The sequence below is a fragment of the Alligator sinensis genome, unplaced genomic scaffold (genome assembly GCF_000455745.1).
Source record: "Alligator sinensis unplaced genomic scaffold, ASM45574v1 scaffold134_1, whole genome shotgun sequence".
Classification (NCBI taxonomy): domain Eukaryota; kingdom Metazoa; phylum Chordata; order Crocodylia; family Alligatoridae; genus Alligator; species Alligator sinensis.
The window spans coordinates 1,174,763-1,202,076 of record NW_005841920.1 but is presented as its reverse complement, the minus strand read 5'-3'; the positions used below and the strand labels follow the sequence as shown (position 1 = coordinate 1,202,076).

At 42.1% G+C, this 27,314-nt stretch overlaps 2 protein-coding genes across 8 annotated transcripts in view; one reads left to right on the top strand and one right to left on the bottom strand.

Moving 5' to 3' along the window:
- The first annotated feature begins 79 nt into the window (after positions 1–79).
- OCIAD2 (OCIA domain containing 2) lies at positions 80–18,222 on the top strand. Of its 5 annotated transcripts, none has more exons than XM_025198335.1 (7): positions 80–98; positions 4,639–4,746; positions 6,982–7,078; positions 7,978–8,031; positions 11,695–11,742; positions 15,219–15,324; positions 18,086–18,222. In XM_025198335.1, the coding sequence occupies exons 2-7, from the start codon at positions 4,687–4,689 to the stop codon at positions 18,156–18,158; spliced, it is 438 nt and encodes a 145-aa protein (XP_025054120.1). In that variant the 5' UTR covers positions 80–98; positions 4,639–4,686; the 3' UTR covers positions 18,159–18,222. The 5 variants fall into 5 exon arrangements, with proteins under 5 accessions (XP_025054120.1, XP_006019071.1, XP_025054121.1 ...); XM_006019009.3 differs by lacking the exon at positions 80–98 and adding an exon at positions 15,861–15,948 and having other exon boundaries at positions 2,277–4,746; positions 18,086–18,221; XM_025198336.1 differs by lacking the exon at positions 80–98 and adding an exon at positions 15,861–15,948 and having other exon boundaries at positions 2,277–4,746; positions 18,041–18,172.
- A 14-nt stretch (positions 18,223–18,236) lies between these two features.
- Positions 18,237–27,314, bottom strand: part of OCIAD1 (OCIA domain containing 1) — a 21,248-nt gene continuing 12,170 nt past the window's right edge. The window contains exons 7-8 of one of the 3 annotated variants that reach the window (XM_025198333.1): positions 21,969–22,036; positions 18,237–18,387 (exon numbers count right to left, since the gene is read on the bottom strand). In XM_025198333.1, coding sequence (XP_025054118.1) covers positions 18,304–18,387; positions 21,969–22,036 — 152 coding nt within the window. In that variant the 3' untranslated portion in view covers positions 18,237–18,303. Of the gene's footprint in view, positions 18,388–21,968; positions 22,037–25,402; positions 25,860–27,314 lie in introns of those variants that run through there. The other 2 variants (XM_025198334.1, XM_006019012.3) reach the window with 2 other exon arrangements.

Genomic DNA, 27,314 nt, shown 5'->3' with positions numbered 1-27,314 from the left:
GCGGGGGCCCGGGAGGCCGCGGGGGGCGGGCTGGGCCGGGCGGGGCTGACCCGGAGGTGAAGCCGGTTGTCGGGGCTCCCGGAGATCTTCAGGTCAAGGTGCCATAGGATGGGACGCGCCTTCCCCCAGGGCTCGAATTACATTTGGAGTCTGAGGGTCTGCAAAATAAATTGAGCTGCCCATCACGATGCTCTAATAAAATTGGAGACCCCCCCTAAGTTATGATTGCCAAATCTTACCGGGGGGGGGCGCTTCATGTCTTATGGGGCGGCTCAGCCCTCCCAAGCTGCCCCGTAATTTGAACCCTGAACTTCCCCTCGCTGGCGCCGGCAAGATCCCGCACCAGAGCCCACCAGGGGGAGGCCAGATGCTGGGGCTTGTGGCAGGGTGCCCCAGCAGCCCCATCCAGACCTCGGATGGGGGCTCCCAGCCACAAGGGTGGCCACAAGGTCGGATTATGGGGTGATAAGAACGAGCCACAAAGTTATACTACATACTTTGTGGACCAGCCCCATGGGTTGTTCTGTCCTGTCACACCATGATTAGATTGAACGTGTAGCTGGGTTGCAACTGAAGATGATTGACTGGTTAATCGTGTCTGAAGCGAAACGTGTGGATGGGGCCTGCGGGCGAGAACGCACCCGGCGTGACACGGCTCCTTGCCCTGCTCTGTCTCTGCTTCTAGGTCTAAGTGCCTCCTGCACAGGAGGGGCTCTGTGTGGTACCGCAACGGAGAGCAACACGTGTCCCCCTTTGGAAATGGCGGTAACACACATTACGGTGACACTCAGCAGAGACTCTTAAGATCTCAGAGCATCAGATTGACTTGACACAAACCAGTTGACTTGGACCACACCTCGCAGCTCAGCCCTGTGGAAGGCATTCATTCCCTTTAGAGGGGAAGTTGTAGCTTAAGATTTTGCGTGACTGGCTTTGCCTAAGCTCACCAGGGAAGTGGACTGCGAGGCAAGGAACAGAGGCTGATGCCTGTGACTAATTGCAAGACTGTTGTTCCTTCCCAAGAAGATAAAAAGTCTCATCACCAAACATGTTCCAAAGCCCTTGGAAGACAAGGGACAAAATAAAAACAGGTCTCTGCTCTAGACTGCAACTCAGAGAAATTATTTTCAGCAAAGGAACAAACAGCTGAGCACAAGCTTAACTCTCCTGTTTCCATGAAGCTGCCCTGAACTGGGTGATATTCCCATCATCAAAATAAGAGTCTCTTAATTAAAACGAAGAGTTTAATTCAGAAGTTGCTATCATCTCTCTCCTGCAAGTCTTTTCCTTCCCAGCAAAATGGATGCCAAACATCTGACATGCCCCTTCCAATGCTGAGTGGTCATGATAATTGTTTTTTCCTCCCATAAGAATGCACTACAGAAACAGTCTCCATTCTCCTGCTAAAGTGCAGTCATTCCCAATTAAGACTGGTCTTTGAAAGACTTGCAAATGCTGTTCCCACCTTCTTCCTCCTACTACTTTGCCAGACCTAAAGAGTGGTCACTATCCCCAACCAAATCCAGGCTTCTTACTGCAAAAGAGCATACAGAACTGCACAAAGGTTGCATTTTCCCTGTCTTACCCAAAGAAGACAACCTGGCCATTTCTCACTTCCTGCCCTTCATTACCAGGCTAGAAGAATTATCAAAACGTTTGGTCTTGTAGAAAGTCCGTATCCATCCTCCATTCTTTGTCAGTGAATAAACGGCTTGGGCTTATGAAGTCTGAAAATCAAAGAATTAAAATGCTTTAAACTGATCCCTCGCTGGTGCCTCCTCGACACAGGGATATTTCTGTCTCTCAAATTCTTTATCTAATGAGCCTGTTGGTTATATAAAAATAATAGACTAAGAAGGGAATTTGCCCCATGCTGAAACTGACTCCTTTAAACATGCTTAGCTCCAAAAAACAGCAGCAGCAGCAATATAATTAAAATATGCAAGAGAAAACAGCATGCTTTCCCAATAGATCAATTTAAGCATAATATTTTGTCTAGGATGATGGGAGTGGATATCTTTCCAAAAAAAGCAATGCCCAATGATTTCGAAGGACTTTAATTTCCCCAGACAGAAGGTGCTATATATGCCATGTACTAATATTAATAATTCATTTTAGTAATATTTTGGTACCCTAGACTGTTTTTTACCTTGTTCTTGCCAACAGAGCTTACAACCTTCATCCCAAGTGGTATAGGAACCAGGAAGCTATTTAAGGCCTACACATAGCTTGCATTTTTCATGAGGTTGCAACTGAAGTGCAACAGCTTTAGGAGTACTGGCTGGGTAAGAGAGAGAGAGAGGAAAAAGAGAGATTAGCTCCAGTTTATATTACTTTAAAAAAAGTCTTGCTTCTTGTTTACTTTCCCTGACTGTATTAAAGAAAAAAATGCATAAAGAATGTAGAACTTCAAAATGGCTGCAGGGATAAAGGATGCAGGTGATATTCTACTGTAGTTTCTAGTGATAATCTTTATACAACCTCCTACGCAGCTAATAAGCTGGAAAAAATGCATTCTAAATTTTAGAAAGTTTGACTGACAAACTTTTATAAAATCTGTGCCCCCCCCCCCAATCTGGCACAATTCTCCTTCCCCAATCTGGCACACTTTATGTTACCTGCTTTTTCACATTGTCTGACAAGAGGCTGACTGACGGACAAATTAAATTACTTCAAAGTTAGTCAAAATGTGACTGAAAAGAAGAGCTGTCAGATTTCCCAAACTTCCATAGATCTTCAAAATTATATTTTTTGAAAGAAGCCATATTCATCAGTGCTTTTAAAACAGCACAGAGTGTGGTAAAACTGAGCATTTAGATAAGTTACTATGACTATAGATTTGTTTTAATACAATGGTCTGAGATTTTGGAGGAAATAGAATGAGGTTAGATTGCTTTTGCCCTGTCATTTAAAAAAATTGTCTGTTATTTGAACTCTTGCAGGGATCATAAAAAATGCTGGACTTCTCTTAAACGTTTTAATTTTGAAATTGTCCCAGAACTGGTCCCACAAAGCATTGGGACACTTCATTAACCATTAACCAGCAATGGTGAATACGTTTTTTAAATGTTTCCTGTTTTGCCTGTGTCCAGGAAGAAACCCTTGCCTCCTTCATCTCATTATTTTGAAAAAAGCGCTTTCCCCAACAGCAGCACTGCTTTGTATAGTAACAAATAATCTATCAGGCTGCCTGACAAAATGATGCCCCAAATTCACAATTAAGGCATTTATATTTCTCCAGGAACAAGAAATATTAGGGGTTGTGTCCCTTTTCCTTTCACCTCTTTCCATTCTATTTAATCTCTCCCTTCCCCACAAAGAAAATTAAAGTAAAAAATTGTGGAGTTGAGCTAACACCTGCTGCTGTTGTGTTTTTACATTTCTTATCTGCTATGCACTGTGTCAGTCTTGTCTGTTTAGACTGCAATCTCTTTTTGGATAGGGAACATACTCTGCTGTATATACCCCACGTTTGGGGCCTGTACTACCCAAATAAACAGGATTAAAAATAAACAGCATGATTTTGAGGTGTGGACAGCTGAATTTCTAAAATATAATTTTAGAAAGTGTAGTATCACCCTCTCCCTTAAAATCCTCTATCAGTGGGATTATGTTAGATATTGATCTGATGTATGGCTTTGGTTCAGGAGTAGCAGGGGGAGGTAATTTCTATGGAAAAACAGGTACCAAGTGACAGGGTCGAGGTTAGGGCTAAAAGGGGTGGTGGTGGCACTATATGGAGATTCTGGACAGCAGTACTTAAAGCTGGCTTCTAAAACCTGGGGCAACTTCCTGGCCCACCCAATTTGTGCCAGTGGCCATTTTGACCCGCGCTGCAGTCAGGACTCAGGAAAGCTCCAGATCACTAAAGTCGCATCTGTCCTTGCTTCTCCACTGCTGAGTTTTCTGTGCTGTAATCAATGGGCAACTGGCCAGAATTTATCCCCACCCTCAGCTATTAATTCAGACTCAAATCAAGCCAGGAAAAGGTGCCCTGGAGTCAAACAGGATTAGCATGGTCGAGACATGCCAGTTTCCGTAGCCAGTGTCACACAAGGGAGTGGTGCAGCTATCATCGTGTCCAGGCTTGCTTTGACACCCCAGCCTGTGGTACCACAGTGTTGCCAACTCTCATGTTTTTTGGCATTGTTCTTAAAGTCTCCTCTTTGGGAATGTGAAAAACTTAGCTCTTTCTTTTTTCACATTCCCAAAGTGTAGACTTTAGGAACAACCTAAAAAATCATGAGAGCTGGTAATACTGGTGGGTACCACTTACATTTGAGTTCACTGGGGTGGACTTCAGAATGACAGCTCAAACCCCTGCAGCCATAGCAAGATGTCTCAAGTGGTCCGTCACCATTCCCTAGCAATTCAAACTCAATATGTACCCTCTACTTCTAGAAACAGCAAAGGGAACATCCAAATACAAGTATAGTAAGTCTCAGCAGAGTTATCCTATTACCTGGTTATTTGTATGGTGTCTGGTATAAGAACAACACTCCTTGTAGAAGTGGGCATTACCATCTCTTGATAAACACCGAGTTTACTATAACGATGTAATGCTTTTATTTTTTTGACCTTCGTACCAAGAAGCAAGGGTAGAATCAGCTATAAGTTTCTGTCTCTGTTATTACCCAGAGTTGTTATAAAAAGAAGAGAAAAGAGGGAGGGGACAGATAGACAGTCATGTCTTCTGAAGCAACCCAGGATAAGGTTCAGACATCTGCGCTACAGCAAAATGAACAGGTAAGTTGTGGTTGCTTCCATTTTCTGTTTAATGATATCACTAGCCAGTGACTGGGATTGTTGTGCTGTCACTAGCTCATGAAAAGGTGAACAGCTGTTTGTTAACGGATGATGTTGCAGGAAAAAATGCAGGAGAGGAGGGGCTTGTTACTATTCCTTTATGGAGTGCGTCCTGATCTACTTCAGGGTGGAGAGGATAGTAGGTAGCAGGGAGCCTTCCGATTACTAGGCTGCTTCAGCCCCATTCTGAGCCATAACTCCAGGCAGGCTGCCCTAACATATGCCATCTAGCCTTGATCCAACAGAGACCTTAGTCCAGTTATGAACTGGCAGACCACAGGTGTTCCCTGACCCATCCTTTTCTACCACAAGATCAGATTTTGAGGTTAATTTGGCAAAAGAGCCTGTACACTGCTTTAAGGCAGTTGAGAGCTACCAAATACCTGGGGGAAATCAGTCATCCCACTTTGGCTATCTTGCACCATTCTGTCTGTGGATAGGTGACTATTTAACTAAGAGTAATTTTGATATGGTGAAGCCATAACTGTTCACATCCTTACCTTTTACTTGGACTCCTTTATAGACCTTATCGTATTTGACTTAGCTATGAACAACACAAACTTCATTCCCTATGCTACAACCTTGCTGTGAAACTCAGTTTGGGGTCAATTTTGTAGACCTTATTCAAGTGAAATCTCAATAATCTTAATGGGAGCAGTAATTGAATAAGGAGCAGGGCATCATTAAGTTAACATTTAAAACATGTAACTATAATCAGTAAATTATTTCGGCACTCTACAGAATTATGTATCAGAATAGTTTAGATTGAGGCAGTACTTGACAGCATGGCATATCTGTACAGCCACCTGCACAGCCACCAAGGTTTTCCATGTGCTACATAATCTAGTCTTTTTAAAAAAAAAAAAAAAAGGTTTATTTTTGCTGTTCTTGTTGCAACGAAAACCTGGAAAACTCTGAAGTGTGAACTTCTCTATTTGCCTCAGCAAGATAACTCACGTGCCCCAGTGATGGCCAGCATTCCCTCTAAGCTGTGCAGTGTGCACAGTTGCACAGGCTTGTCTGGCAGCGCAGCATGAGTGTGCCTGTGTGGCCACGCAGCTTAAAGGGAATGCTAGTGATGACACTATACATGCCAACATTGTTAATTATGTCACTGATCAGTAAAAAGAGGGGCATACAATCTGCTATGAATAACATTTTGGTGCCATGAATGCATGGGCTTGAGAGAATGTCACCACTTCTCACAAGCAAAAAAAAAGCTACACCCAAGACAGCAAACAGAATTCAGTAGTCCAGCTCAGTCCTACTGAGGAGGAGCCAGCTCTAAAAACCCTAGCAGAATGTATGAGTCACACAGAATTGGGAAGATAAGCTGGAGAGGCCGACAGAGTCTGTGATCATCCTGAAATACCTGCACAATCTATAGAGAGTGGCATATTAATTGGATAAAGTTTATTTTGTGGAAGGACCTTTGGGCCAGAACTACTTCACCTATTTGGCAAGTAAGTGGCATGTAGCTCTCTTGAGGGCCAAAACCTACCACTCTGCTTGAGGCCCTGAAAAAACATTATGTTTGAAATATGCTTTTAGACTGAGCCACAGAAAGCAGTGATTTGAGGCAGAAGACCCAATTGTTCATCAGAGATGGACCAGGGTAATCAGTGAAATAGGATCTGGCCCTAAATGGGATCCTATGATGACCTGCTTGAGTCCTTGAAAATGGTAATGCACATGTTGTGTGGATTCCCTTCCTTCTCTTTGCTGCTTTTTGGGATTTGTCTTCAGGCTAGGATGAAGGGAGGTTACAAAAACATGTTGACAGTTGGAATGAGATTGCACTTAGATGCCTAATTCAGTGTTGAAAAACAGCTAAAGTGTGGTTGATCAGAATAAAATAATAAGAGGAACACAACAATTTACAGCCTGTGTTAAACTAACAAATGAACTGTTTCAGGAAAAAGTGGGCCGGGGGGTACATGTCTTAACTCTAAAGCCCTACAAAAAACTTCATATATTGGCACCACGGCTATTAAATATTTGATGCTGGACTCGCAGCAGAATAGAGGCAGGGTTGATTTGTTATTTTTAGTTATTTATGAAAAGAAAATCCCTAATAATTACGTGTTAGTAATTATGCAAAATTAATCTTTAATTTTATTCTTAGTACTCTTGTAAGGTGAACAACCATACAATTTTAACTGATTGCCCTATTAGGGTATGTTGCAGTGCCCTATCTCAAATGCTCATGGAAATAGAGATGAAATTGCAAGGATCAGTCAAGAGTGTAAAAGAGAGAGTTTTTGGTACAGAGGTAAGTGACCCAAATTCATTCTGCACTTGATTTTTTTTTCAGGTAAGCAGTGTTTAAAATGCTTCTGTGTGCTTTGCTAGGTAATGCTCAGGTGTGCTTTCTTGACTGTTAGTCTTAGGACTTCATTTTGTCATCCTTACTTATATTGAGTAGGACCTTAGTATAAAGGTAATGGGATTATTTGCACAGTATGGCAGTATTCAGTGTAAATCAAAATGGTAAAACAGGATTCTTAACTGTTAATCATTATTATGATTAGACTTATCACTAGCCTTGACATCTCTTATTAAACTAACTTAAAGGGTGCTCATCATTGTTTTCACATCCATGTCCTCAATTTTCAACTTATTCAAGAAATAACAAAGATTCTGTTTAATTTCAAGAATAAAACAGATGTTATAGCCAGATTTGCACTTGGTCTGTTGGGTGGTAACCCTAATGGCTAGATTAGCTAGGGAAATATAGGCACCTAAATGCCTCTTTAGGTACTCGAGTCCAACATTTAGGCACTATTAGCATTAAACAAAATGCCTGCTTAAACTCCTGCTGCTGGACAGATGCACAGCCTCCTAGGCATTGAGCAGTTCAGTGCTGTCAAGACTTCTCACACACAAACCCAAACAAGATTTGCAAAGTAGGTATTTATTCCCCTGCGTGTCTTACTTGGAAGACCTGGTCTGTCAAGTTTGCTTTGAACATGACTAATCTCACATTTAAAAACGGGCTGAAGTGCTATCACTCCCCCTCTTCATATTAATCCAGTAGTGTCATGGTTAAAGCACTCACTTTGGAGGGAAGGGGCCAAGAGTATGAAATACTCAGGGGTGAGACTCCTCATTCCTTCTGCTGAAGTTGTTTCTCTTTTCAATCAAATAATTTTCATGTCTGTTTTTTCCCAGCTCTTCCTTTGTCTTTAGGAAGCATGCTTGTCACTGAGAGGCTGATTTCTAAAGGTAAATGGAAAAATACATAAATACTAGAGATGGCCCAAGTCATCAAGTTCAAATCCAGAACTGATACTACATCAAAAGTTTCCCAGAGCTTGCTGCTTTTCAAATTCAGTGTTCGTTTCATTCAGTACTATTGCTTTTGTGATTTGAAAATTAATTATTCTTTGCCACAACCCATTCTGAATGTTTCTTTTTAAAATTATATCCTTCCAGCTCTATTCTAGCACTGTTAGGGTGCATCTAGACAAGCATGGACATTTGTTTCCCTGGGAACAAGTAGCAGTGACACACTGTGTACCGCTGCTACTCGTCACCAGGGAATGCCCATGCCATGCACACTCTGATGCACAGCAGGTTACCCCAAATTGGGTAGGAGAGGTGGAGGGCAGCAACTTTGCTGGCCTCAGTAGCCTTACCTGGGCTCCTAGGGGTCTCCCAGGGCTGCAGCTGCAGCAGGACACCTGGCTGGCAGCCAGAGCATGGCTCTAGCCAGCCAGGCTCTGGTTTTGGGTAGTACACGTTGCTGCCACATGCGCCACCCCGCTTTTTTTCAGCATGGGCTTTTTGACCCCAGGGTCAACCAACCCCCCCCCCCGCTTGTGCTGCAAGGTAGGAGCACAGGGAACACCTGCATGTGTGGTGTGTAGCACTGCAGGCAGGTCTCTGGCACCACATATCACACATCTGCACTTGTCTGGACATAGCCTTAGAGTCTATACACGGATAGCATTGTTGTCTTCATCAGGATTCTGTATGGAGCAGGGAACTGTTGTTATTGGCAGCCCCTAGATAGAACTGTTCAGCATGGGTAAGAGTATCAGTCTGGCATGGTAGCTCCAAATTCTGACTTCTGAAAAGCATCGGTGGGGTTTTTATAATGCCACTTATTCCTTAATACAAAGAGGCAAAGAATACTGTACTGCCAAAGTTGGAAAGCAGGGAGCTATTATAGAGATGCTTTGTGATCTGCAGGATGAGAAACCAGAGTATTGTGTTCCATTTCTATAGCAGTTGAGTCCAGCTAGACTTTGAATACCCCTTAAAGAGGTACAGATTCTTTTCTGTGGGTCTGACTCCTTAGTAGGGGGAAAATGGGGCTTGACAGTAGTACTCTACAAAGTCTACCCCTTTTTCCATGGCAGCTGGGTGTTAATGATCACTCAGTAGTGAAACAACTATTATTATTTTTTAAATTATTATTATTTTTATTAATGCCTTTGCTCAGTTGAAATGATGGGGCAGTTCAAGAACAAATGCTGAACCTCTTATCAAAGGTCAAATGAAGAGGCATTGCATCATTCAACCCTGAAAAAGGAAATTGCTTACCTTAAAGCTTAGTACGTGGCCTTGTATGGTTACATGGCCACACCATTGCAACTTCTACAGCTCAGTGGCTTTAGAAGCAGCTGAGGCTTTTGTGTTGAGTCATCCCCACTCCACATTGTGCGAATCCACAAAGTGGCAAATCTGCCATACACTTCTCTATCTTGCCTCTGCCACCAAACTTGTCTGTGTGGAACTTTGCTGCTTAGCCTGGCCCCACAGAACTCTCAGATGCACTGTTTCCTTTATGCTTAGGGCTTTCTATTACCCTTGAAGGAGGATCATCATTTGGCCTTCAGAGCTATTGTTGCAGTCACTCTGCAGACTCAGCCATGCACTGGTTCATTCTCATAATAGCTTTTGAAGTGTATGAGCTACCAATGTGATTTTTTTTTTTATTTTTAGGGATGCAGCAATAGAGATTTTGTGGGCTAATACCGATACGTGATATTTAAGGAGGCCTACCGGCCAATACCAATCCAAGTTTCCACCAGCTGGTAAATTCATGTGGTGAAAGGGGCGGAGGGAGGGGGCAAGGGTATGTGCTGTCCAACTTGGGTTTGGCGGGTGTGGGACAGAGCCACAGCTAATGCCCCTGCCAATGCTTGCACCCCAGGAGGGCGGGGGGGATGCCCTCAGATCTGGACAGGGCAGGATGTAGCTGGAGCTGCACAGGGCTCTTATCAGGGACTTGGGCTTGGAGCAGGCGCCAGTGGCACTGGGAGGGCACTGTAACTGCCCCAAATTTTGCCACAGCTCCGCTCCTAGTGCTGCTGCTGCCAGCTGCGCAGTGCAGCCCCGGCTCAATCCCCCACCTCCATCCATGCTCCGGGAAGAGCTGGGGCTGCTGGTGGTGATGGCATTGAGAGTGGAGCTGCAGTGAAATTTGGGGTGGCTGCAGCCCCCTTCCAGTGCTGCCGGCACCCACTCCAAGCCCAGCCCCCAGCAAGAGCCCAATCCAGCTCCAGCCCACAGCTGCAACACACCTTCCCTGCCCCATGCAGATCCAGAGGCATATAACCCCCATGCCCTCCCAGGGTCCTCCCCCCACCTACCAAGTAAGCTGCGTCTTGGTCCCATGCCCGCCCTGCCCCAGCTGGGCAGTGCCCACCCCTGTCCCCCCCACCACAGAAGGTGTTAATCTGCCCCCTCCCCCCCCTTCCACCACATGGTGTTACCAGCTGGAGGCAGCTGTCTAAGCTGCTGACTCTGCTCCTTGCTGCCTGAGTGCTGCACTGTGGCTGCGTGCAGCATGGGCATTTATTGGCCAAATTATTGGCCCCATTGGGCCAATTTCCAAAACAGTCAATTTTCTTTATATCAGTACCAATCCAATGTCAGACCAATGTATTGGTGCACCTCGAAATTTTTTTAATGAAAGTTTAATTATTGCAAATAAGTTGGGGCGGGGGAGACTGGTTCATTCTCCCCCCCACCCCTCTCTGGAATTGGCTGCAGTTTGCTATGGCAGTCACATAACATGGTTGTGGCCACATGGTTATGACCACGCATGCTGATTATAGAGTGTCAGTAACAGGTCTTGCAGAAGATCCACTCCTTGGCTTTTAACCTGCTGCCTGCAATTTGAGAGCTCCAAAGCAAAGGCAGGATATAAATGGAAAGATTAGAGGGAGTGATAGGTATCTGGAGGATTGAGGGGAAAATTCCTGATGCTGCATTTGGTTTGTTGCCTGAAGGTATCAAGTGAATCTGGGGAGGTAAAGGTATGTCATGACATCCTCCTACAAAACTGAGATGAGAAATAAGCCATTATTGTCACATGACTTGAGAGGAGGGGGATTTTGTGGGAATCTTTCCATTTTCTTTTCTGTGCATGAATTCCATCTTAGCCTCTCTAAAGTCAAAATGTCATAGTGACATTTCTTCTCCAATGGAAGAGGGTAAACATGGTTCTCCCTCTTGACAGTTAACACTAGTATGATCACTGGCCAAAGCAGGTCAATGAAGAGCATTGGCAGCCTTCTCATTGTTATCTCCCAGATCCAGCTGCTCTAGGAGGTAGAAATTGAAAGAGAAGTGGATTCCAGCTCCCTATGTTGTGGAATAAGGCATTTTCCCTCCTGACACTTGTGAGCCATCACACAAGTAGCCTCATTGTGAATTACCAGAATGCATTGTAAAGGGTGATTTAGGTTACTCTGTTTTCAAGTATTATATAGTCTTCTCTTAGAAATGAGAGAGGCTTGCTAGAAAAAGCCCATTTTCTGTTATTCAGTGGTGGCAGCTTTCTGGAGTGGGAAGTATATTCTTAACTATTACTTTTTTTTTTTTTTTTTTAAAAAGGGGTTTTCACTTGATTTTTTTTTTTTTTTTTTTAAAAAGGTGTTTTCACTTCAAGCCCAAGATTTGGATCATTACCTAAGATTGCATGTAAGTTAAAGATCAATTTAAAAAAAAAAAAAAGGACAGAGCAATTGGGGTAAGCTAATTTACAGTAGAATAGTAATTCTTCAAATCTCTACTATCCCGACTTCTCTTGCAAACTATCAGGGCACTTCCCTGTTCTCTTAAATCTTAGTTACCAGACTCATTACTTATTTGCCCATATGAAGCATTACCGGAGCAGTTCAGGTAACAGGAATTCTACTGTGGTTCAGATTGATTTAGTAAGTAAAATTTGTTTAAGGTAGACTTTTTCAGAAAGGCCTTGGACAAACATTCACTAGGAGCAGTTACAGAGGGCAGGAGAGCTGCTGCTCAGGAGTGTATAGCAGCTGTTACACTTGTACTACTACAAGCCTTTACTGATACAAGTAAGCTAAACAGTTAAACCTGGATGAAGTAGGGTTAAAGTTGGAGCAATGTATCATAGCAATTCAGAGTAGTAGCTCCCTCTTCCCTCCTTGAAACTGTTCCAAGTGAACATTCATCCCTGCCCCAAGTATGTATTATCAGTTGACCAATCTGTGCTATATTATAACAGCCCCTGCCTTTGTTCTTCAAATAATAGCAGCCTTGATGATCTGCTTGTCTGCCATCTCCCACGCCATCCCTAACTTTTGGGGAAAACTCCCAGTCAAGAATCTAGAAAGCCAGTGCCTATTTTATCCTTGTTAAATCTTACCTTCGCCATAATCCATATAAAAAAACCCCATCATCTGGTGGTGGCTAGGCAGCTGATGAAGTATGATCGCTATTGTGGATTACTTACAAATTGGGTCCAAAGCTAGCCTATGTCAAGACGTTCTACTATTTTTATAGTCTCACCTCCTTGCCTTATCGTTTTGCTTGTTTTAGCCAGTTGTTATACCTAGTCTTTTGTATTTTAAACGTTATGGGGCCAGGGCTGTTATTTATGACATGGCAGTTCAGCAGCAAGGCCTTGACAGTATCATAAAATTACTTAAATGAGGCCCCAGTGCAATTAAGATCTTTAGGTACTGCTGCAGTATTATCAATAAAATAATAGCAATGCAAACTCAAATTATTTACTGCAAATGTGTGATTCAGGACCATTTTTGTATAGATACTCCACTGCACTAAATTTATGTAACAGCCCAGCTAATTAAGCATCATCATCATGTTTTTCTCTTCCCAGAAGAGAAGTAGATTTCTTTAGTGGTTCAGTGGGGAACTGAAACAGGTGGGCCTTCTCGAAGCCAATTTACCTGTGGCCCACCCACCTGTTTCTGGGCTAACCACCCACCATGCCTTGATGATAATTAGTTAAATGTTGTTAATTAAGCAGGAGGCTGCCCATTTCTTGCCCCGATGCCAGGGGGTGTTATCTGCAGCTCCATACCTCTCCTACACCACAGCCCATGCCTCACAGATGGCATCCTCTGTTCTTACCATCACCAGCCCCACTCTGGGCCCCAGAATCCTACTGTTTGAACCCCACCTGGATCCCTCCATTCAGGTAGCCTATTCCACCTTTATTCTAGGCTACATAGCTCCCTGAGCTGCTTCCCCTTTATGGGTGTGGTCCCCCTAGGACCTTTGGCTACACGGGCCCTGGCCCCACCTCCAGGCCAGTCAGAACCCCAGGCCCTCAGCTCTGGGCGTCTCTCGTGGTGGGCCCCTGGCCCTTCAACCCTTCCATTCCTGGCCCCAGCATTGACTAGTCAGGGGATGTCAAGATAGGTTTCTGAGTCTATGGCCCCACTCTCTTGCTGGGGTCCACTTTCTGGACTCTACAAGGGGGTAACCCACCCAGTTGTGAGAGCTGGGGTTAAGGTGCCCGGACCTGCCTTTCACTGGGGTGGTAACTGGCCTGGCATTTCTTGGGAGCTCCTGCGCCACTAACAGGCCCAACCAGGCCACCCACTCCCAGCAGGGTATAGTTTTAGGTTATGCCCAGGACCAGGAGCCTCCTGACCATCCCCTACAGCTCCTCTCTTACCTCCAGAGTGTTCCATGAAGCTTCACAGCCGGGTGATATTGCAAAATGCCCTGTTTATATGAGCGGCCCCCTGCAATTAAGTACCTGCTGGCTGCTTGGCCCCAGGTCTTAAAGTGACAGGCACAAACAGTGCCCTGCCACAGGAACCTTCACTGTGTTGCTAAAAGGAGCATTTCTTTTTGGAGGAGAATTTAAGTAGTGCCCATTATAGGACGGCCATGGTGAAGCCCCAGCCATGGAAAAAAGTTATAGGGGATGAAAGGGTTGTAGGGGTGCATCGATAGAGGTTTTTGGAGCTGAAACCGATAGCTGATTTTTAAGGTGGCATATCAGCAGATACCAATCCGATTTCTGATATGCAGCCCAGCAGCTTGAAGAGCAGTGTCCAGCTAGTAAATCTGTTGTGGTGGGAAGGGGTGGGGGAAGGGAAGGGGTCTGAGGGGCAGTTTGAGGCTAGGGGACGTACGCCCTGGATCTGTGCAGGGCGGGGCTGCACCAGGCTCTACCTGGCAGGGGGCTGGGCCGGGCTGCACTTGGGGTAAGTGGCAGTGGCGCTGGGAGGGGTCCACAAGGGGGTGCCGCAGCCATCCTAAAATTTGTGGTAGCTCCTCCCAGCAACGCTGCCCACCCCAAGCACAGCCCGGCCCAGACCCCACTGGGAAGAGCCTGGCGCAGCTCCAGCCCCAGCGCACAGCAGCAATCCGCCTCACCCAGTAGCAGATCCAGGCGCACATGCCCCCCATGCCCTCAGGGTGTGTGCAGGGCTGAAACCGCTGCCTTTCCCCCCGCTCCCCCCAGATGAGCCGTGGCTCTGCCCCATGCCACCCTACCCCAGCCCCACTCCCTCCCTCACTGTGGGGGCCTTGATCTGCCCCCTCACGCCTCTCCTACCACAACATTCGTACCAGCTGGACGCAGCTCTCCAAACTGCCGGGCTGTGCTCCTCACTGCCTATGTGCTGCGCTGCAGCTGTGCACATGCATGGGGCATTTATTGGCCGAATTATGAACCACATCGGGCAAAATAGCTGATTTCCAATACAGTCAGTTTTCTTTATATCGGTGCCGATCCGATGTTGGACCAGTGTATCATGTATCTCTAAAGGGTAGTCGTTAAAAAAATACCATGGTGCATTTTGACAGCACAGGAGCAGTTACTGCTAACATCTTGGTCAAATATCACTTGGAGTTCTTCATGGAGTCTGCTTTTATATAAATCGCCCCTGTAATTCTAGTCAAATAGGGTTCAGTTTTTCACATCTGAACTGTTGCATTGTTTCAATCCTGAACAGCTATTATGTTTCATCAATGAGATGGTTGTAGTAGGTGAAAAGAATCCTATTACAGCATGGTCTTTGTACATGTTTATAAAATATTTTGGAAAACAGCATGCTACAGAGGTAGTTTATTTAAAAAAAATCCTGGGATTAAGATGTAGGCTTCTTGAGCTGGACTCCTGAGTTAAGACTCTTATACTAACTACATTGTGTGATGTATTTTTACAGTTGCTGGTGTCTTAGGTTTTGCCATTGGAACAATGTCATATATAGGCGTGTGCCAGAAAAAGTTTCAAAGCATAAGTGCTGCACCACTTGGTCCAGAAGATAAAAGGTTTGTTCTGACTGCATAATGAATAATTGATCTTAAGTGTTGTTGAGAATTAATCTAATCATAGTTGTTGAAAACAGAATGAAAAAAAAGGTGGTTACCACGTGAATTTAAGTTCTTACATCCTTTCCCAAGGTTTATATATCACGGTTATCTTGTTAGAAAGATAAAAATTAAATTAAATGCAAGGCATGCTTAACCAACCTGATTTCCATCTATTACAAAGGTAGTGGGATGGGAGAGAGCAGTGGATGTAATATACCTCAGCTTTACCAAGGGTTTTGACACTCCCACAACATTCTCATTAATAAACTAAGGCAGCAGTTCTCAACCTTTTTGAGACTTGAGGCACCCCTTGGAAAATGCTAGTTCTTAGTTTTCACTTGATTCTTGACTATGGAAAAATCATAGAGCAATTATTCTGTTGCAAAGTACTGTGAAAGACCACAACAGGTCAAACTAGTTTTGACACTATGGATTCCTGTTTGAAATCTCTGCGTTTTATTTTGCAAATTTTCAGTTTTTCTGTCTTATTTTAGCCATGGTAATCATACCTGCAAGGAGTGTGAAACAAACTCCTGATCTAATGAAAGGGAACACGAAAGGCCCACACCTTCTTAATCCCAGGTACACACACTTGAACTTGTATGAAGTTTTGATTTCCTTCTTTATTCTGAACGGAGTTCTCATTTAAAACACTTAGCACTGCACAATATAAATTCCATTAGAAATGAAACAAAACCTGAGAATGAGCAGAAGAAATGCTTTTTTTTAATACCTCTAAGTAAATTTGTTTCTGCTTAACAATATTCATTTTTAATCTCTATTTATGAGGAATTCTTAATTTAGATGCAAATTCTCAGGAAACAACACTATTTATTTTTAACCTAACTGGAAGTCATTTTTATATTCTGCCTACTGTATATTCTAAATAAACTAATGTAACCCTGCTGGCTTGAATACTATTTCTGTGTCTTGTTTTTGACTTGAACATTCACAGATTGCTCTGTTTGGATATGTAAAATACAGCTGAAATATTATGCTTTGAAAGTATGGACAGTAAATAATCTTTACCAAGTTAGACTAAGGTATTAGATTCAAATGTAAAGCTATTACCCTGTAAGATTATTTGGCTAGCCTTTCATAGGAAACCCAGTTATATGATCCATAAATGTTGCTTCTGAATCTAGGACCCCATGAATTATTATCCTAGCAGATCCTATTAATTGACCCTAGTCAGTTAGGATGGATTTGTGAAAGTATATTAACTATTAAATATTTTGAGAAAATATTTTGCTTTTGTAGAAACCATTATAAAAATCATTACTTCATTAGAGTATCCTATCTCCATTAATAATCTGGAGGATTTTTTTCACTTGCATCTGACCATGCACTTTCTAAAGCAGTTGAAGGAGTTAGCCAGACAATAAGTAGACAGCAAAGATTCATCTGAACCCATGCTCTGCTTATCACACTGAAGTCTGCAGTAATATTCAGCTAAGGGAGAATTCTTGAAATACTTAAATGACTAAAGTTCAGTGGAATTTACAGTGCTAAATCTTTTAATATTTGTGAGAATTTTACTTTCCTTGAACATGAGTATTTCTAAATAAAGAACCCAAGCACGCTTGATTAAAGATTGCCATTGTTGCAGCCATATAAACAGGTGTTGTTGCATAAGAATTTAAGTCTTCTGCTCACTTGACACAGCCTTAAGTTTGAACTTTAGGACAGTGTTTCTCAACCTTTTAAGTAGCAAGTACCCCCTAACTTCTGAAAATTTCAATAAGTACCACAACACTCAATTTTTGAAGGGATTTTATATTTACAGACTAACGCGTGCCATATGTTGGAAGAAGAGCTGCGTATACAAGGCCATGATATGACAGATGTCTGATCTGGTGTGGGTAGGGTTGCCACCTTTTACACCAGGGGTGCACAACTCAAATATGTACCTGGGCTAGACGTGATGTTGGCCAAAGCTAGGAGGTCTGAACCAAATTATTACTGGAGAATTTAAAGTGCCGCACAATGCACGGTGCACCAAATTTTTTGCCATAGTTTTGAGAGGAGGAAGGTGAGAGAGGAAAAGAGGGTGAGATAGAGTGTTGGGGTACCCGCATACCCCCTGCCTATGTCTCACATACCCCCAGGTGTATGCATACCACAGGTTGAGAAACTATGCTTTAGGAGATGGCCCTTGTATTTAGATCTTTCTCAGGCTTGACAGAGGAATTTTGAGCTGAGATTATTCAATTATAGAGGTATTGGTTACCTTTAAAATATGTTCTGTGTATACCCAGAGCCAGTTGTGATGAGCAGGTTTTTCAGTTAGGAAAAATAAATGTATGGGTTGGGTTATATTTCATATAATTAAAAATATTATTATGATTAATTACTTAACTATTTAACTGGACTACAGGAAGTTTTCTATGATTTGAACGCTAGTCTTTTTCCTCCTAAAACATATAATTAGTGAGTCAGGGGCATCATGGACAATAAATACTGCTTTTCACTACTTCTCATAACTAAGAGAGGCTTGCTCACGCTCTTGGAATATGTCAGGGTAAAATCATGGTCCTGCAGGCAAATTCCAGGACCAGACTCCTATCTTAGAGTCCTGCAGAGCTCCCACAGAAGTTACCAGGGAGCTACACAAGTACATCTAAGAAATCTGCTCTCAGTGTGAGGCTTTTTATAAAATGTGCATTTTTTTCAGATGTAATTTCTTTAAAAGTACTTCATCTTGGCATCTGTGTTGCAGACGTAACGAAGATGACAAAATACTGCAGAACCAGTTGTTTTCTGAAACAGCTTATTTTGGACAGATGAAATGAAGCCTCCCATCACCTGTTAAGCAGTTCACCTTGAGGCTTGATTTAATAAATTCTTGCTTATAACTAATTTCAAGTAATGCAGTTTTTATTTGTTATGCTGCTGTTCCTGCAATAGGATTTTCTTTCTTTCTTACATTCAGTGTAGCTAGTTCCTCAGATTTTGCAGTTCTTGCAGTTGTAAATCAGTTGTAAGCAACAGGTTGCAGTTCATCACATTTGCCTCCTGCATCAAAAAACAGAAAAGTGGGAACATTTAAATTATTTTGCAGTGCCAAGACACATACTCTGGCCCCCACACTACTGGCCACCCTTACCATGAAGAAGCTTTTTCTGATATCTAGCCTAAATCTCCTGTCAGTTTGTAACCATTGTTCCTTGTTACCCCAAGAGGCACCCTGGGGAACAGAGCAGCCCCTGCTGTGTCCCCCTAATGAATTTGTAGGTGGCCACAAGATCACCTCTCAGCCTTCTGTTGCGGAGGCTGAAGAAGTCCAGGTCTCTCAGTCTCTCCTCATAGGGCTTGTTCTGTAAGCCCCTAACCATACAAGTGGCCCTCCTCTGAACCCTCTCGAGTCTATCAAAATTCTTCTTGAAGTATGGTGCCCAAAACTAAACACAGTACTCCAACTGCAGTCTGACCAATGCCGCCTAGAGGGGAAGTATTACCTCCTTGGTTCTATTTGTCATGCATCTGCTGATGCATGATAAAGTGTGGTTAGCTTTGGTGATGATATGTTTTAAACCTACCCTTGCTTGTTTTGGCCACACACAATTGCTATAATAGAGTTCTTCATATGCCAAGGTTATTTATTAAAGGAAAAACCTCTCTCCTCAATAAAAGCAGCATTATAAATTCACTTGATTAACCAGCTGCTTTCTTTTTTTGTTCTTTTTTTCCGACTTAGCCTTGTGACTGCTCACACTATCAAAAATGATCATTCTTGAAGTAGTATATGAGCACTGAGTTTGTGGCACATAAGAGAAAAAAATATCAAAAGCTAAGTAGTACCTTTATGCAGGAGAAACTATCCTTAAAAGGTTTTTAAAGAGTTAGACTACATTTCATGGAATTTACAGCAACATTATTCTAAGAACTTTAAGTAGCAGCTTCCAGACACTGATCTCTGAGTTGCTAAGTAATGAGCCTATATTTCCTGGCAAAAGTTATTTAATATTGTTAAAAAGCAGTTCCCCATATTCCTATCACCAATAAATTGTTTCAAGTAAAGCACATAATTGGGGAACAACCATTTAAAATTAGATAGTAAATAATGTTGAAATACTTCTTTAATACTTTAAATAAACTAAAACATTAATGGACTGAATATCTCAAATTGTAATAAGTATGAGGGACATTCAGGACTTTCATATGCCATTTATTTGTGGGCAATTCTGGAGAATTAAAACTACCAACTCCCATGATATTGTTAGTCATAGCTGTCAAGGACTTGCCCAGCAACATACATGTGGCTCATGGAATTGTCAGATAAATAACACCTAGAGCATCTGTATAAAGTGTGGAACACTTTGTTGGAAAGCAGATACTTAGAAGGTTAATTATACTTTACATTTTATAATCCAGGGAGGACCAGTCAGTTCTGTTTCCATTACTCGTTTATAGGGTAAATGTTAAGAGCAATGGGAAAGCCAACAAGCCCTTACTTTGGCATAGATGACCTCATTAAGAGCCCAGGATCTCACAATAAGGTATCCATGAACTCACAAGTTGGCATGAACTGATGACAGGAGCCAAAAAATATTCACCAGCTGGATGGCCAGAACTCAGATGAATAAATGAAAGAAGGTGAATTAAGTATTTGAAATGCTCAGTTGCCTAAGTGAATGCCTCACATGTGAGTCAAGTAAAGATATTAAAGAGGAAACTTAAGGCTTTGACCACTTTCACCCTTTTTGGGTAATCTATAAGAGGTCTGAGACAAACCTCAGCACAGAAGGGGGCACAGAAGGGAATTGGTGAGGTTTTATTCACCAAGGCGCCCCCGGGGGTTACAAGAAATAATGGCCACAAGCTAGCAGAGAGCAGATTTCGATTGGACATTAGGAAGAACTTCTTCACAGTTAGAGTGGCCAAGGTCTGGAACGGGCTCCCAAGGGAGGTGGTGCTCTCCCCTACCCTGGGGGTCTTCAAGAGGAGGTTGGATATGCATCTGGCTGGGGTCATCTAGACCCAGCCCTCTTTCCTGCCTATGCAGGGGGTCAGACTCGATGATCTATTGAGGTCCCTTCCAACCCTAACATCTATGAAACAATTGACTCTCCCTTTTTCAGTCACATTCCTTTTAGCATGGGAGGAAATCTGCAAGAGAACAGAGCCTGTGAAACATCAAGTATTATTGCATAGTACCAAGACACCTCATTTCCTGCACTAACAACATCTCCCCTTTGCTGGAAGAGCCTGCAGAGAGGTTAGAACAGTGAACAGGTAGGAATTTCTCTTTAGAATGTCTTGTCCTCTACAGAGATTAAAAAGTGAATTGTACCCTTGTGATTAAGGGTACTGTCTCGGACGGCCAGAGCCGACTCGAGGTGATTTAGAAATTGCTCGTTTGTCAGGGCGGGCTGGTGAATGGAGAGGCAGACAAGGTTTAATGGTTGCAAAAACGTTTACTTATGCCGCCTGTAGTTGCGACGCAGATGGTCCGGTCGTCTGAACAACCACGTGGGTTGTTCTAGCTGGCAAGGCCCAAGCCAGTTAATCCGTCCGCAAATCAAGCCGGTGGGAAAAGGGTACGTCTGGGATTGCGCTCGGCGACAGGAAGAAAGATCGATAGGTGATCAGTCTGTCGATCAGCTAGCCGCAAGTTAGATCTCTTTAGAGGCACTCTGCAGCGTGCTCAAAGTTCTTCGCCTTGGGCGGAAGTCGCGCGAATTTTTAAACGGCTAGCTAGCCAATTACTAGCCACTACATAGGAATAATTTAGCACTGGCCAATAGCGGGACACAAATTTGCATTTGAATAGTGGGAACTCTTTGCACCGTGCATTTCTGTGCTGCAAGGAAGAAATGCATCCTGCAAGTTGGCGGGAAGTCTCTTGCACCGAGGTTCTTCTGTGCAGCAAAAACCTTCGCTGTGGAAGAGGCTCTCATGTGGCAAGAAAATTCCATCGTGCCGAGGCACCAAAATCACTGGGTTGTGACAGGTACAAGACCAGTTGACAATAGCAGCATCCACTGAAAACAGAAATGCATGTCTTTTCTGTAACTGAAAAAAATCAAAAGAAAAATAGCTTTTTTCCATAATGTAAGTTTGTATGGTAAGATAAACTTCTATGTGTTTTATGTAATCATGTAAATAAGGGTTAGAAGATGAGAGTTGGGCATCAATAAATTATCTGTTATAGGGACCTCTCTAGAAACTATTTAAAAAGCCCCTGGTTTCACTGGAGTTAAAAATATATACAATTACTGGGATAGCATAGTAGAATTTTAGGCCCAGAAAAAACACCTTCCTGTTGAAATCCTGACTGACAAGTTTGACTTTGGTCAATCCAATTGATCACTAATTTTCTTGTAAAACTAGAACATGAAAATAGAAAAGGCAGGAGCTTAGTAGGAACCACAGAGTGCAGCTATTGTTTATCCAGTTAGATAAACAGCAAATAAAAAATGCTTGGCTTCTGCACCATTTAATTCAGGTATATGAACTTTGTCTGATTCTGCAAGTAGCCAAGAATCTTTAACAACTGGCCTGTAAATAAAGTAATTTTTCTGGAATATTTTCTGAGAAAAAGGTCAGTTTTAAATATTGATGCAACTTAATGCTTTTTTAATTAATTACTTAATGCTTACTTGATCACCCCAGGCACCTACAAAGTGGTCCAGCTTGTGCCAGCAGGAGCTGTGTTCGTTGGAAAGCTCTGAAAAAAATATCAGGCCATTTTTGTCAGTAGCTAGCTATAAACATTTCAGTAAGAATATTTTGGTCCAAGCACATAATATCAGTCTGAGCTTTCATTTGAACTCTAGCTTCACATTTTGTGCTGGCATGACACACTTCCACAAACATAACCAGGTGAGAAATCTTGAAATGCCATCAACTTCTGGAAAATATAGAATTAAATATCTTGCAAAATTAGTGATAATCAAGTTTAATGGAACACAATTCAAAATTACTAAAAGAAACTTCTAAAACCCTTTTCAGACTGAAGTCATGACATCATGGTGTCCCTCAAAAAACAGGAAAACACATCTTGGGGCATGAAGGAGATTGTTTTCCATTGGCTTTCCCTATCAGAAAGGTTTTCTATTAATGTATTCCCTGAGTGAACTTGAGATCTTCAGTTAAAAAGGTCAATTGTATGGAAATGAATACATCATATTAGGTAATATGTTAGATATGTTCCCCTGAGCCCCCAGCAGCAATATTCATTAGAGTAAGCAGCATGACACTTCAGATCTTTCCAAATAACAAATAGCTGGAATGCCTTATCTCAGATGCATGTTTCAGCAATATGCTTCACTAGCTTTAGCTATATACTTTGATCTCAGTGGCTAAATCAATAAAAGTCCTCATGTAGCAAATGCTATATGCAGAATTGTCACATGTAGAGATTGCAAAATACAGATCAGAAACTTTATCCTGCAGCAGATGCTTGTCATTAAACCACTTCCCTTGCACTTACTAGTTTCATGAATCATGTCAATCATAAGAATCTCAATAGCTGCCTTAGTTCCATGCTGCGTACAAGTGTGCCCATCTAGCCAGGAGCAGCAAAACCTGCAGCTGAACGGTTGGCAACTCTAGTTTAAGAGCTGCCAAACAGCTTGCTCTCAAAGAACTGTGGCTGATTTCTCTTGCTTGCCTTTCTGTAATTTGAGCTTGCATGGCAAGACTGCTGCCTGAAATCTTTTAAGGGCTCCCTGCTTTGCTCCTCTTGTACTTCTGGCTTACTTACATAATAGGTAGTAGTCTACAGGTTTGGTTGACAGCTTGAGGAATGTTTTAATATGCAGAAGTTAGGAAGTCCCATAGAGGAATGAACACACATCAGCCTTCATAAAATTTAGGGCAGGGCCTATGTTCCATGTTTGGTGGATCAAACATCAGCAGTATAAACTGACTACATAGCACCACATTTATTGCATCAAAAGGACTCTCATATACATATTTTAGGCAATTAAACAAGGACTCTTCATACCTGATCTATTAACAACTGGAAAACACTGCTATTCAAATATCAATAGCAAACAAACAATCCAGATAAACATGCCTGTGTTAACTTCCACTATAAGCTACCTCATTTTTATAAAATGCTAGTTATCCAGTGAGACTAACATTAGCTTTTGCATGTTCTGCATTACAAATTAATTCAATTAGCATAGTGCATTTTTATGCTATCTTAATTGGGTCAGGCTTCGGAGCACAGGACAGTAGGGCCGGAAGAAAGCCTGTGAGGTCATCTAAGCTAGCTACCTGCTCAAGGCAGGATCATCCCCAACTAAATCATCCCAGTCAAGTGTCCATCTAACCACCCCTTAAAAATAGGTAGGGATGAAGATTCTACCACTCCTCCAGATACCTCGTTCCAATGCTTAACCATCTTCCTAGTCAGAAAGTTCCTCCCAATTGCCTCTGCTGTAGTTCAAGGCCATTGCTCCTAGTCTTGTTCTTGACAGTCACAGAGAAAAGTCCACCCTCTCAATAGCTGCCCTTCAAGTATTTGAAGGCTGGATCAGGAATAGAATTGGGGAAATTTGAAGAGTCTAACACTTAGAATAGTTTTCTACTTTTCCATAACTGATTTTTAGCTCCATCTAGAGGTGTCTATTCAAAACGCACTAAAACTACACATCCCATTAAACAGTTGAGAACAAGCAGTAGGATACACTTGTATTGTACAAAGCACAATGAATGAATTTTAAATGCTAGTTCTTGGAACTAGTCCATGCCAAATACAAACTGGCATGAAACACAGACTTCTAAAGCAACATCCCAGCAACAGAAAAATGTGATATGCTTCAAGATTTCAGTCTAGACAATATTTTGAGTCTTATCAATCTGCCTATTTACTGCTCCTTCAAGTATTTTAGATACTTCAAGGAAGACTGAAAATGACATTTTACAGGTTTTTTGTATCAGATGATAGTTCAACATTTCTTCCTCATTAAATATCTTCCTCATTCTTCCTTCATATGCTACACTGCAGGATCAGATAAATCATTCATATATGGTTTGGCAACCAAAAATCCCAGCTCATATGTGGTTTTGTACTTTTACAATTTTAGAAAATAGTAGCTGTAATAGAAGTCAAAATTACTGTCTACATATTTAACGCTCCCTTTCCCATTGTAGCCCCTGAAACAAGGTTAGAATTGTTCAATTTCTTCGAACAATTAATTTAATAGAAGCAGGCTTTTAGATGCAATTTCAGGTATATACGAGTAATGGGATAAATTCAGTGTTGGACAAAAACAGGAATAGATTTATGGGCATTAGTACGTAGTTGTACAATAGCACAGTTAACTCTATTTTCATCTGATTTAAAAGTAGCTAGCTAGAATTATTTCTCTGTATGACTATAATCTCTCCTGCAGCCTTTCAGATTTCACAGAACAGCCAACACATGTTGCACAGAGCCAGCTCTTACACGTTGTAGTTACATTTTTCTAGTGCTTCAACCTTTTTTACAGCAGTTGTGTCAGATTATCTGCATTGTACTTATCTCTTTGTAGTTACAGGAATTTATTAAACATGCTTATAAACAAGAAATGTGCGCCCTGGGTATGGTCTCTTGTACAAAAAAAAAAACTTCCTAACATTCTGAGTACAGGTCCATAATTGGGGACAGTCTCCAGTGGATTGGAGAGCTTTTGTTTGATGCTATAAACGTGCTTCTAGCACTTACGGCTGCAAAAAAACCCCCAAACAACGAACACATGAATTTAGGGCCTATCCATACACAGACTTGGAGTGGCTGAGTTTAGCTAGTGCAAACCGACACAGACAGATTTGGATCTGTTTCAAACTTACGACAATGCAGTTGGTGTATAGGGATAACAGTTCAGTTCGTGTATTTGGTGTCTGGCTAGTACCTCAGCCCTGCTTTTTTGGTTTATTGCAAATTAGAAAGACTTACCTTTTAAATTATGCAAAAGAGATAGGATAAATTAAATTCCATTTTAAGTTTAAATAATCTAATGTACTTAAAAAAAAAAAAATCCAAAAAAAAAAAAAAAAAAAAAAATCAATGATTTCCTAGCACACCACTTCCAGAAGAAATACAAAAGGTGAGAGAATATTTTATTGAGGAAATTTTAATGCAAGTCTTTAATAGTTTTAACATGTTACACCGTTTCCCCCCCACAAATAGGAGCACAACTGATTGAGCCTGTTTTACAAATCCCATTGTCTTCATCCTATTTCTAGGAATTCACAGAATTAAATCTAGTTAACTTTTGTACATTCTTTTAAAATATCACATACATTTCAAAACCATGCAATCAATTGTTTGGTTCCCCAAATGTGAAAAGTTACATAATACTAAGCTTAAATCCATAATTTTGAACCCTCTAGCAAGCGAAAAAAAACCCCAATCTCCTTTTGACAGGGAATTCCATAATGCACACGTGATGACCAACATTAATGAAGCAGAAGTTAACTGACTGCAAATAACTTCCCTCAGTAGGTGCAGATATCCAGTTCTTACTCCTCCCAAGCATCTCCATACTTGTTTACTTTAGCTGGAAGGGGGAGAAAAAAAGAAAAACAACACACACTATGTATATACACACATATACATATACACATACACACACACATATATACATATACACATACACACACACAGAAATTTTACACAGTGCTTTGAAATTGTGAGGTAGCATGTTGCAGCTTAAACTGTGACAGGGTCATTTATAAAACAAAACACACCAGAAGGATGAAACAAAAACCACCAGAGGAAATAAGTTAAGAATGTGAAGATAGCTACTGGTATGTGGCTGTACAGACTAGTTATATGCACAAGTAAATGCCTTCAAGATAACAAAACAAACAAACAAACAAATCATATAAATGAGCAGTAATCCCTCCTGACCAGCCACCTCACCATTATCATTTGGCAATTTCCTTCAGTACAGAAGTGGACTTGAGACATCCAAGAGGACACATTACTGGCATTAGGGATTAGTTCAATAAGGATATACCATGTTTAATTGGACAGCGTAGAACAAAATGAAAAAGGTGCTGGCTTGAAAGAAATGGAGAGAGGCAAGAAGATGGCAGGGTAGAGGATGAATTACAATACAGTACAAAACTGAAAATTACTAGAAGCATGCAATATCCACTGCAATTAGCAGGAGAGATCTCAAACAAACAAAATAAATTACTATTTATGCAGTGCTAGTAATTTAGCAGTCAGGTTCTAAGAGAGATTAAACACATGAATGGAATACAGGACTGGTGATCGCTATTAAACAGAACAGTCTGCAACATATCCTCTCATATCCCTAAACCAAGGAGGGTACAACAGGGGATTGATTACTCTAGATGTGCCTTGTTCATATGCTGTCCCTGTAAAGCAGGGTTACTGATCCCCTGCCCAGATGCAGTTTACTGTGCCACATCATCCAGCCTGCCTTGCTCCCCCACTGCCAGATTTCAGACCCGTGGGGAGCCCGTGGGACTTGTGTGCTGGGATTGGGTGCCAGGTCCTAGCATATAGGACCAGGCAAGGGTAGAGCTGGGCCTGAGGGCCTATTCCTAGTGTGGGAGGCAATCTCAGCATGCAGGGGCTGTGCCAGGCCCCAGTGGCCCAATCCAGGCACTCAGGGCAGGAAGGGGTGTCAGGTCCCCAGGACCAAATTTGAGCATGGGGCTAGATCTGGCCCATAGGCTGACACTGATCCCAGTGCTTGGGGCATGGAGGGAACAGTACTGGGCTCTAGGGCATGTGGGGATAGATGCAACTTGTGGACTAGCCCCATATCATTCATCTGACCTGCAGGGCTAATAGCCTGAGCGCTACTGCTCTAAAACATCTGTTACTGCCACTGTCAGAGGCACTGCTAGATGGATCACTATGCTGACCCAATATGACACTTATGTTCCAAGACAGAGTTCAAATTTCTATCATTTACTGTTGTGGTAAAAAGATTTAACAGGGAACACTGCAAATCAATGAAGGGGCAATCCTGCTG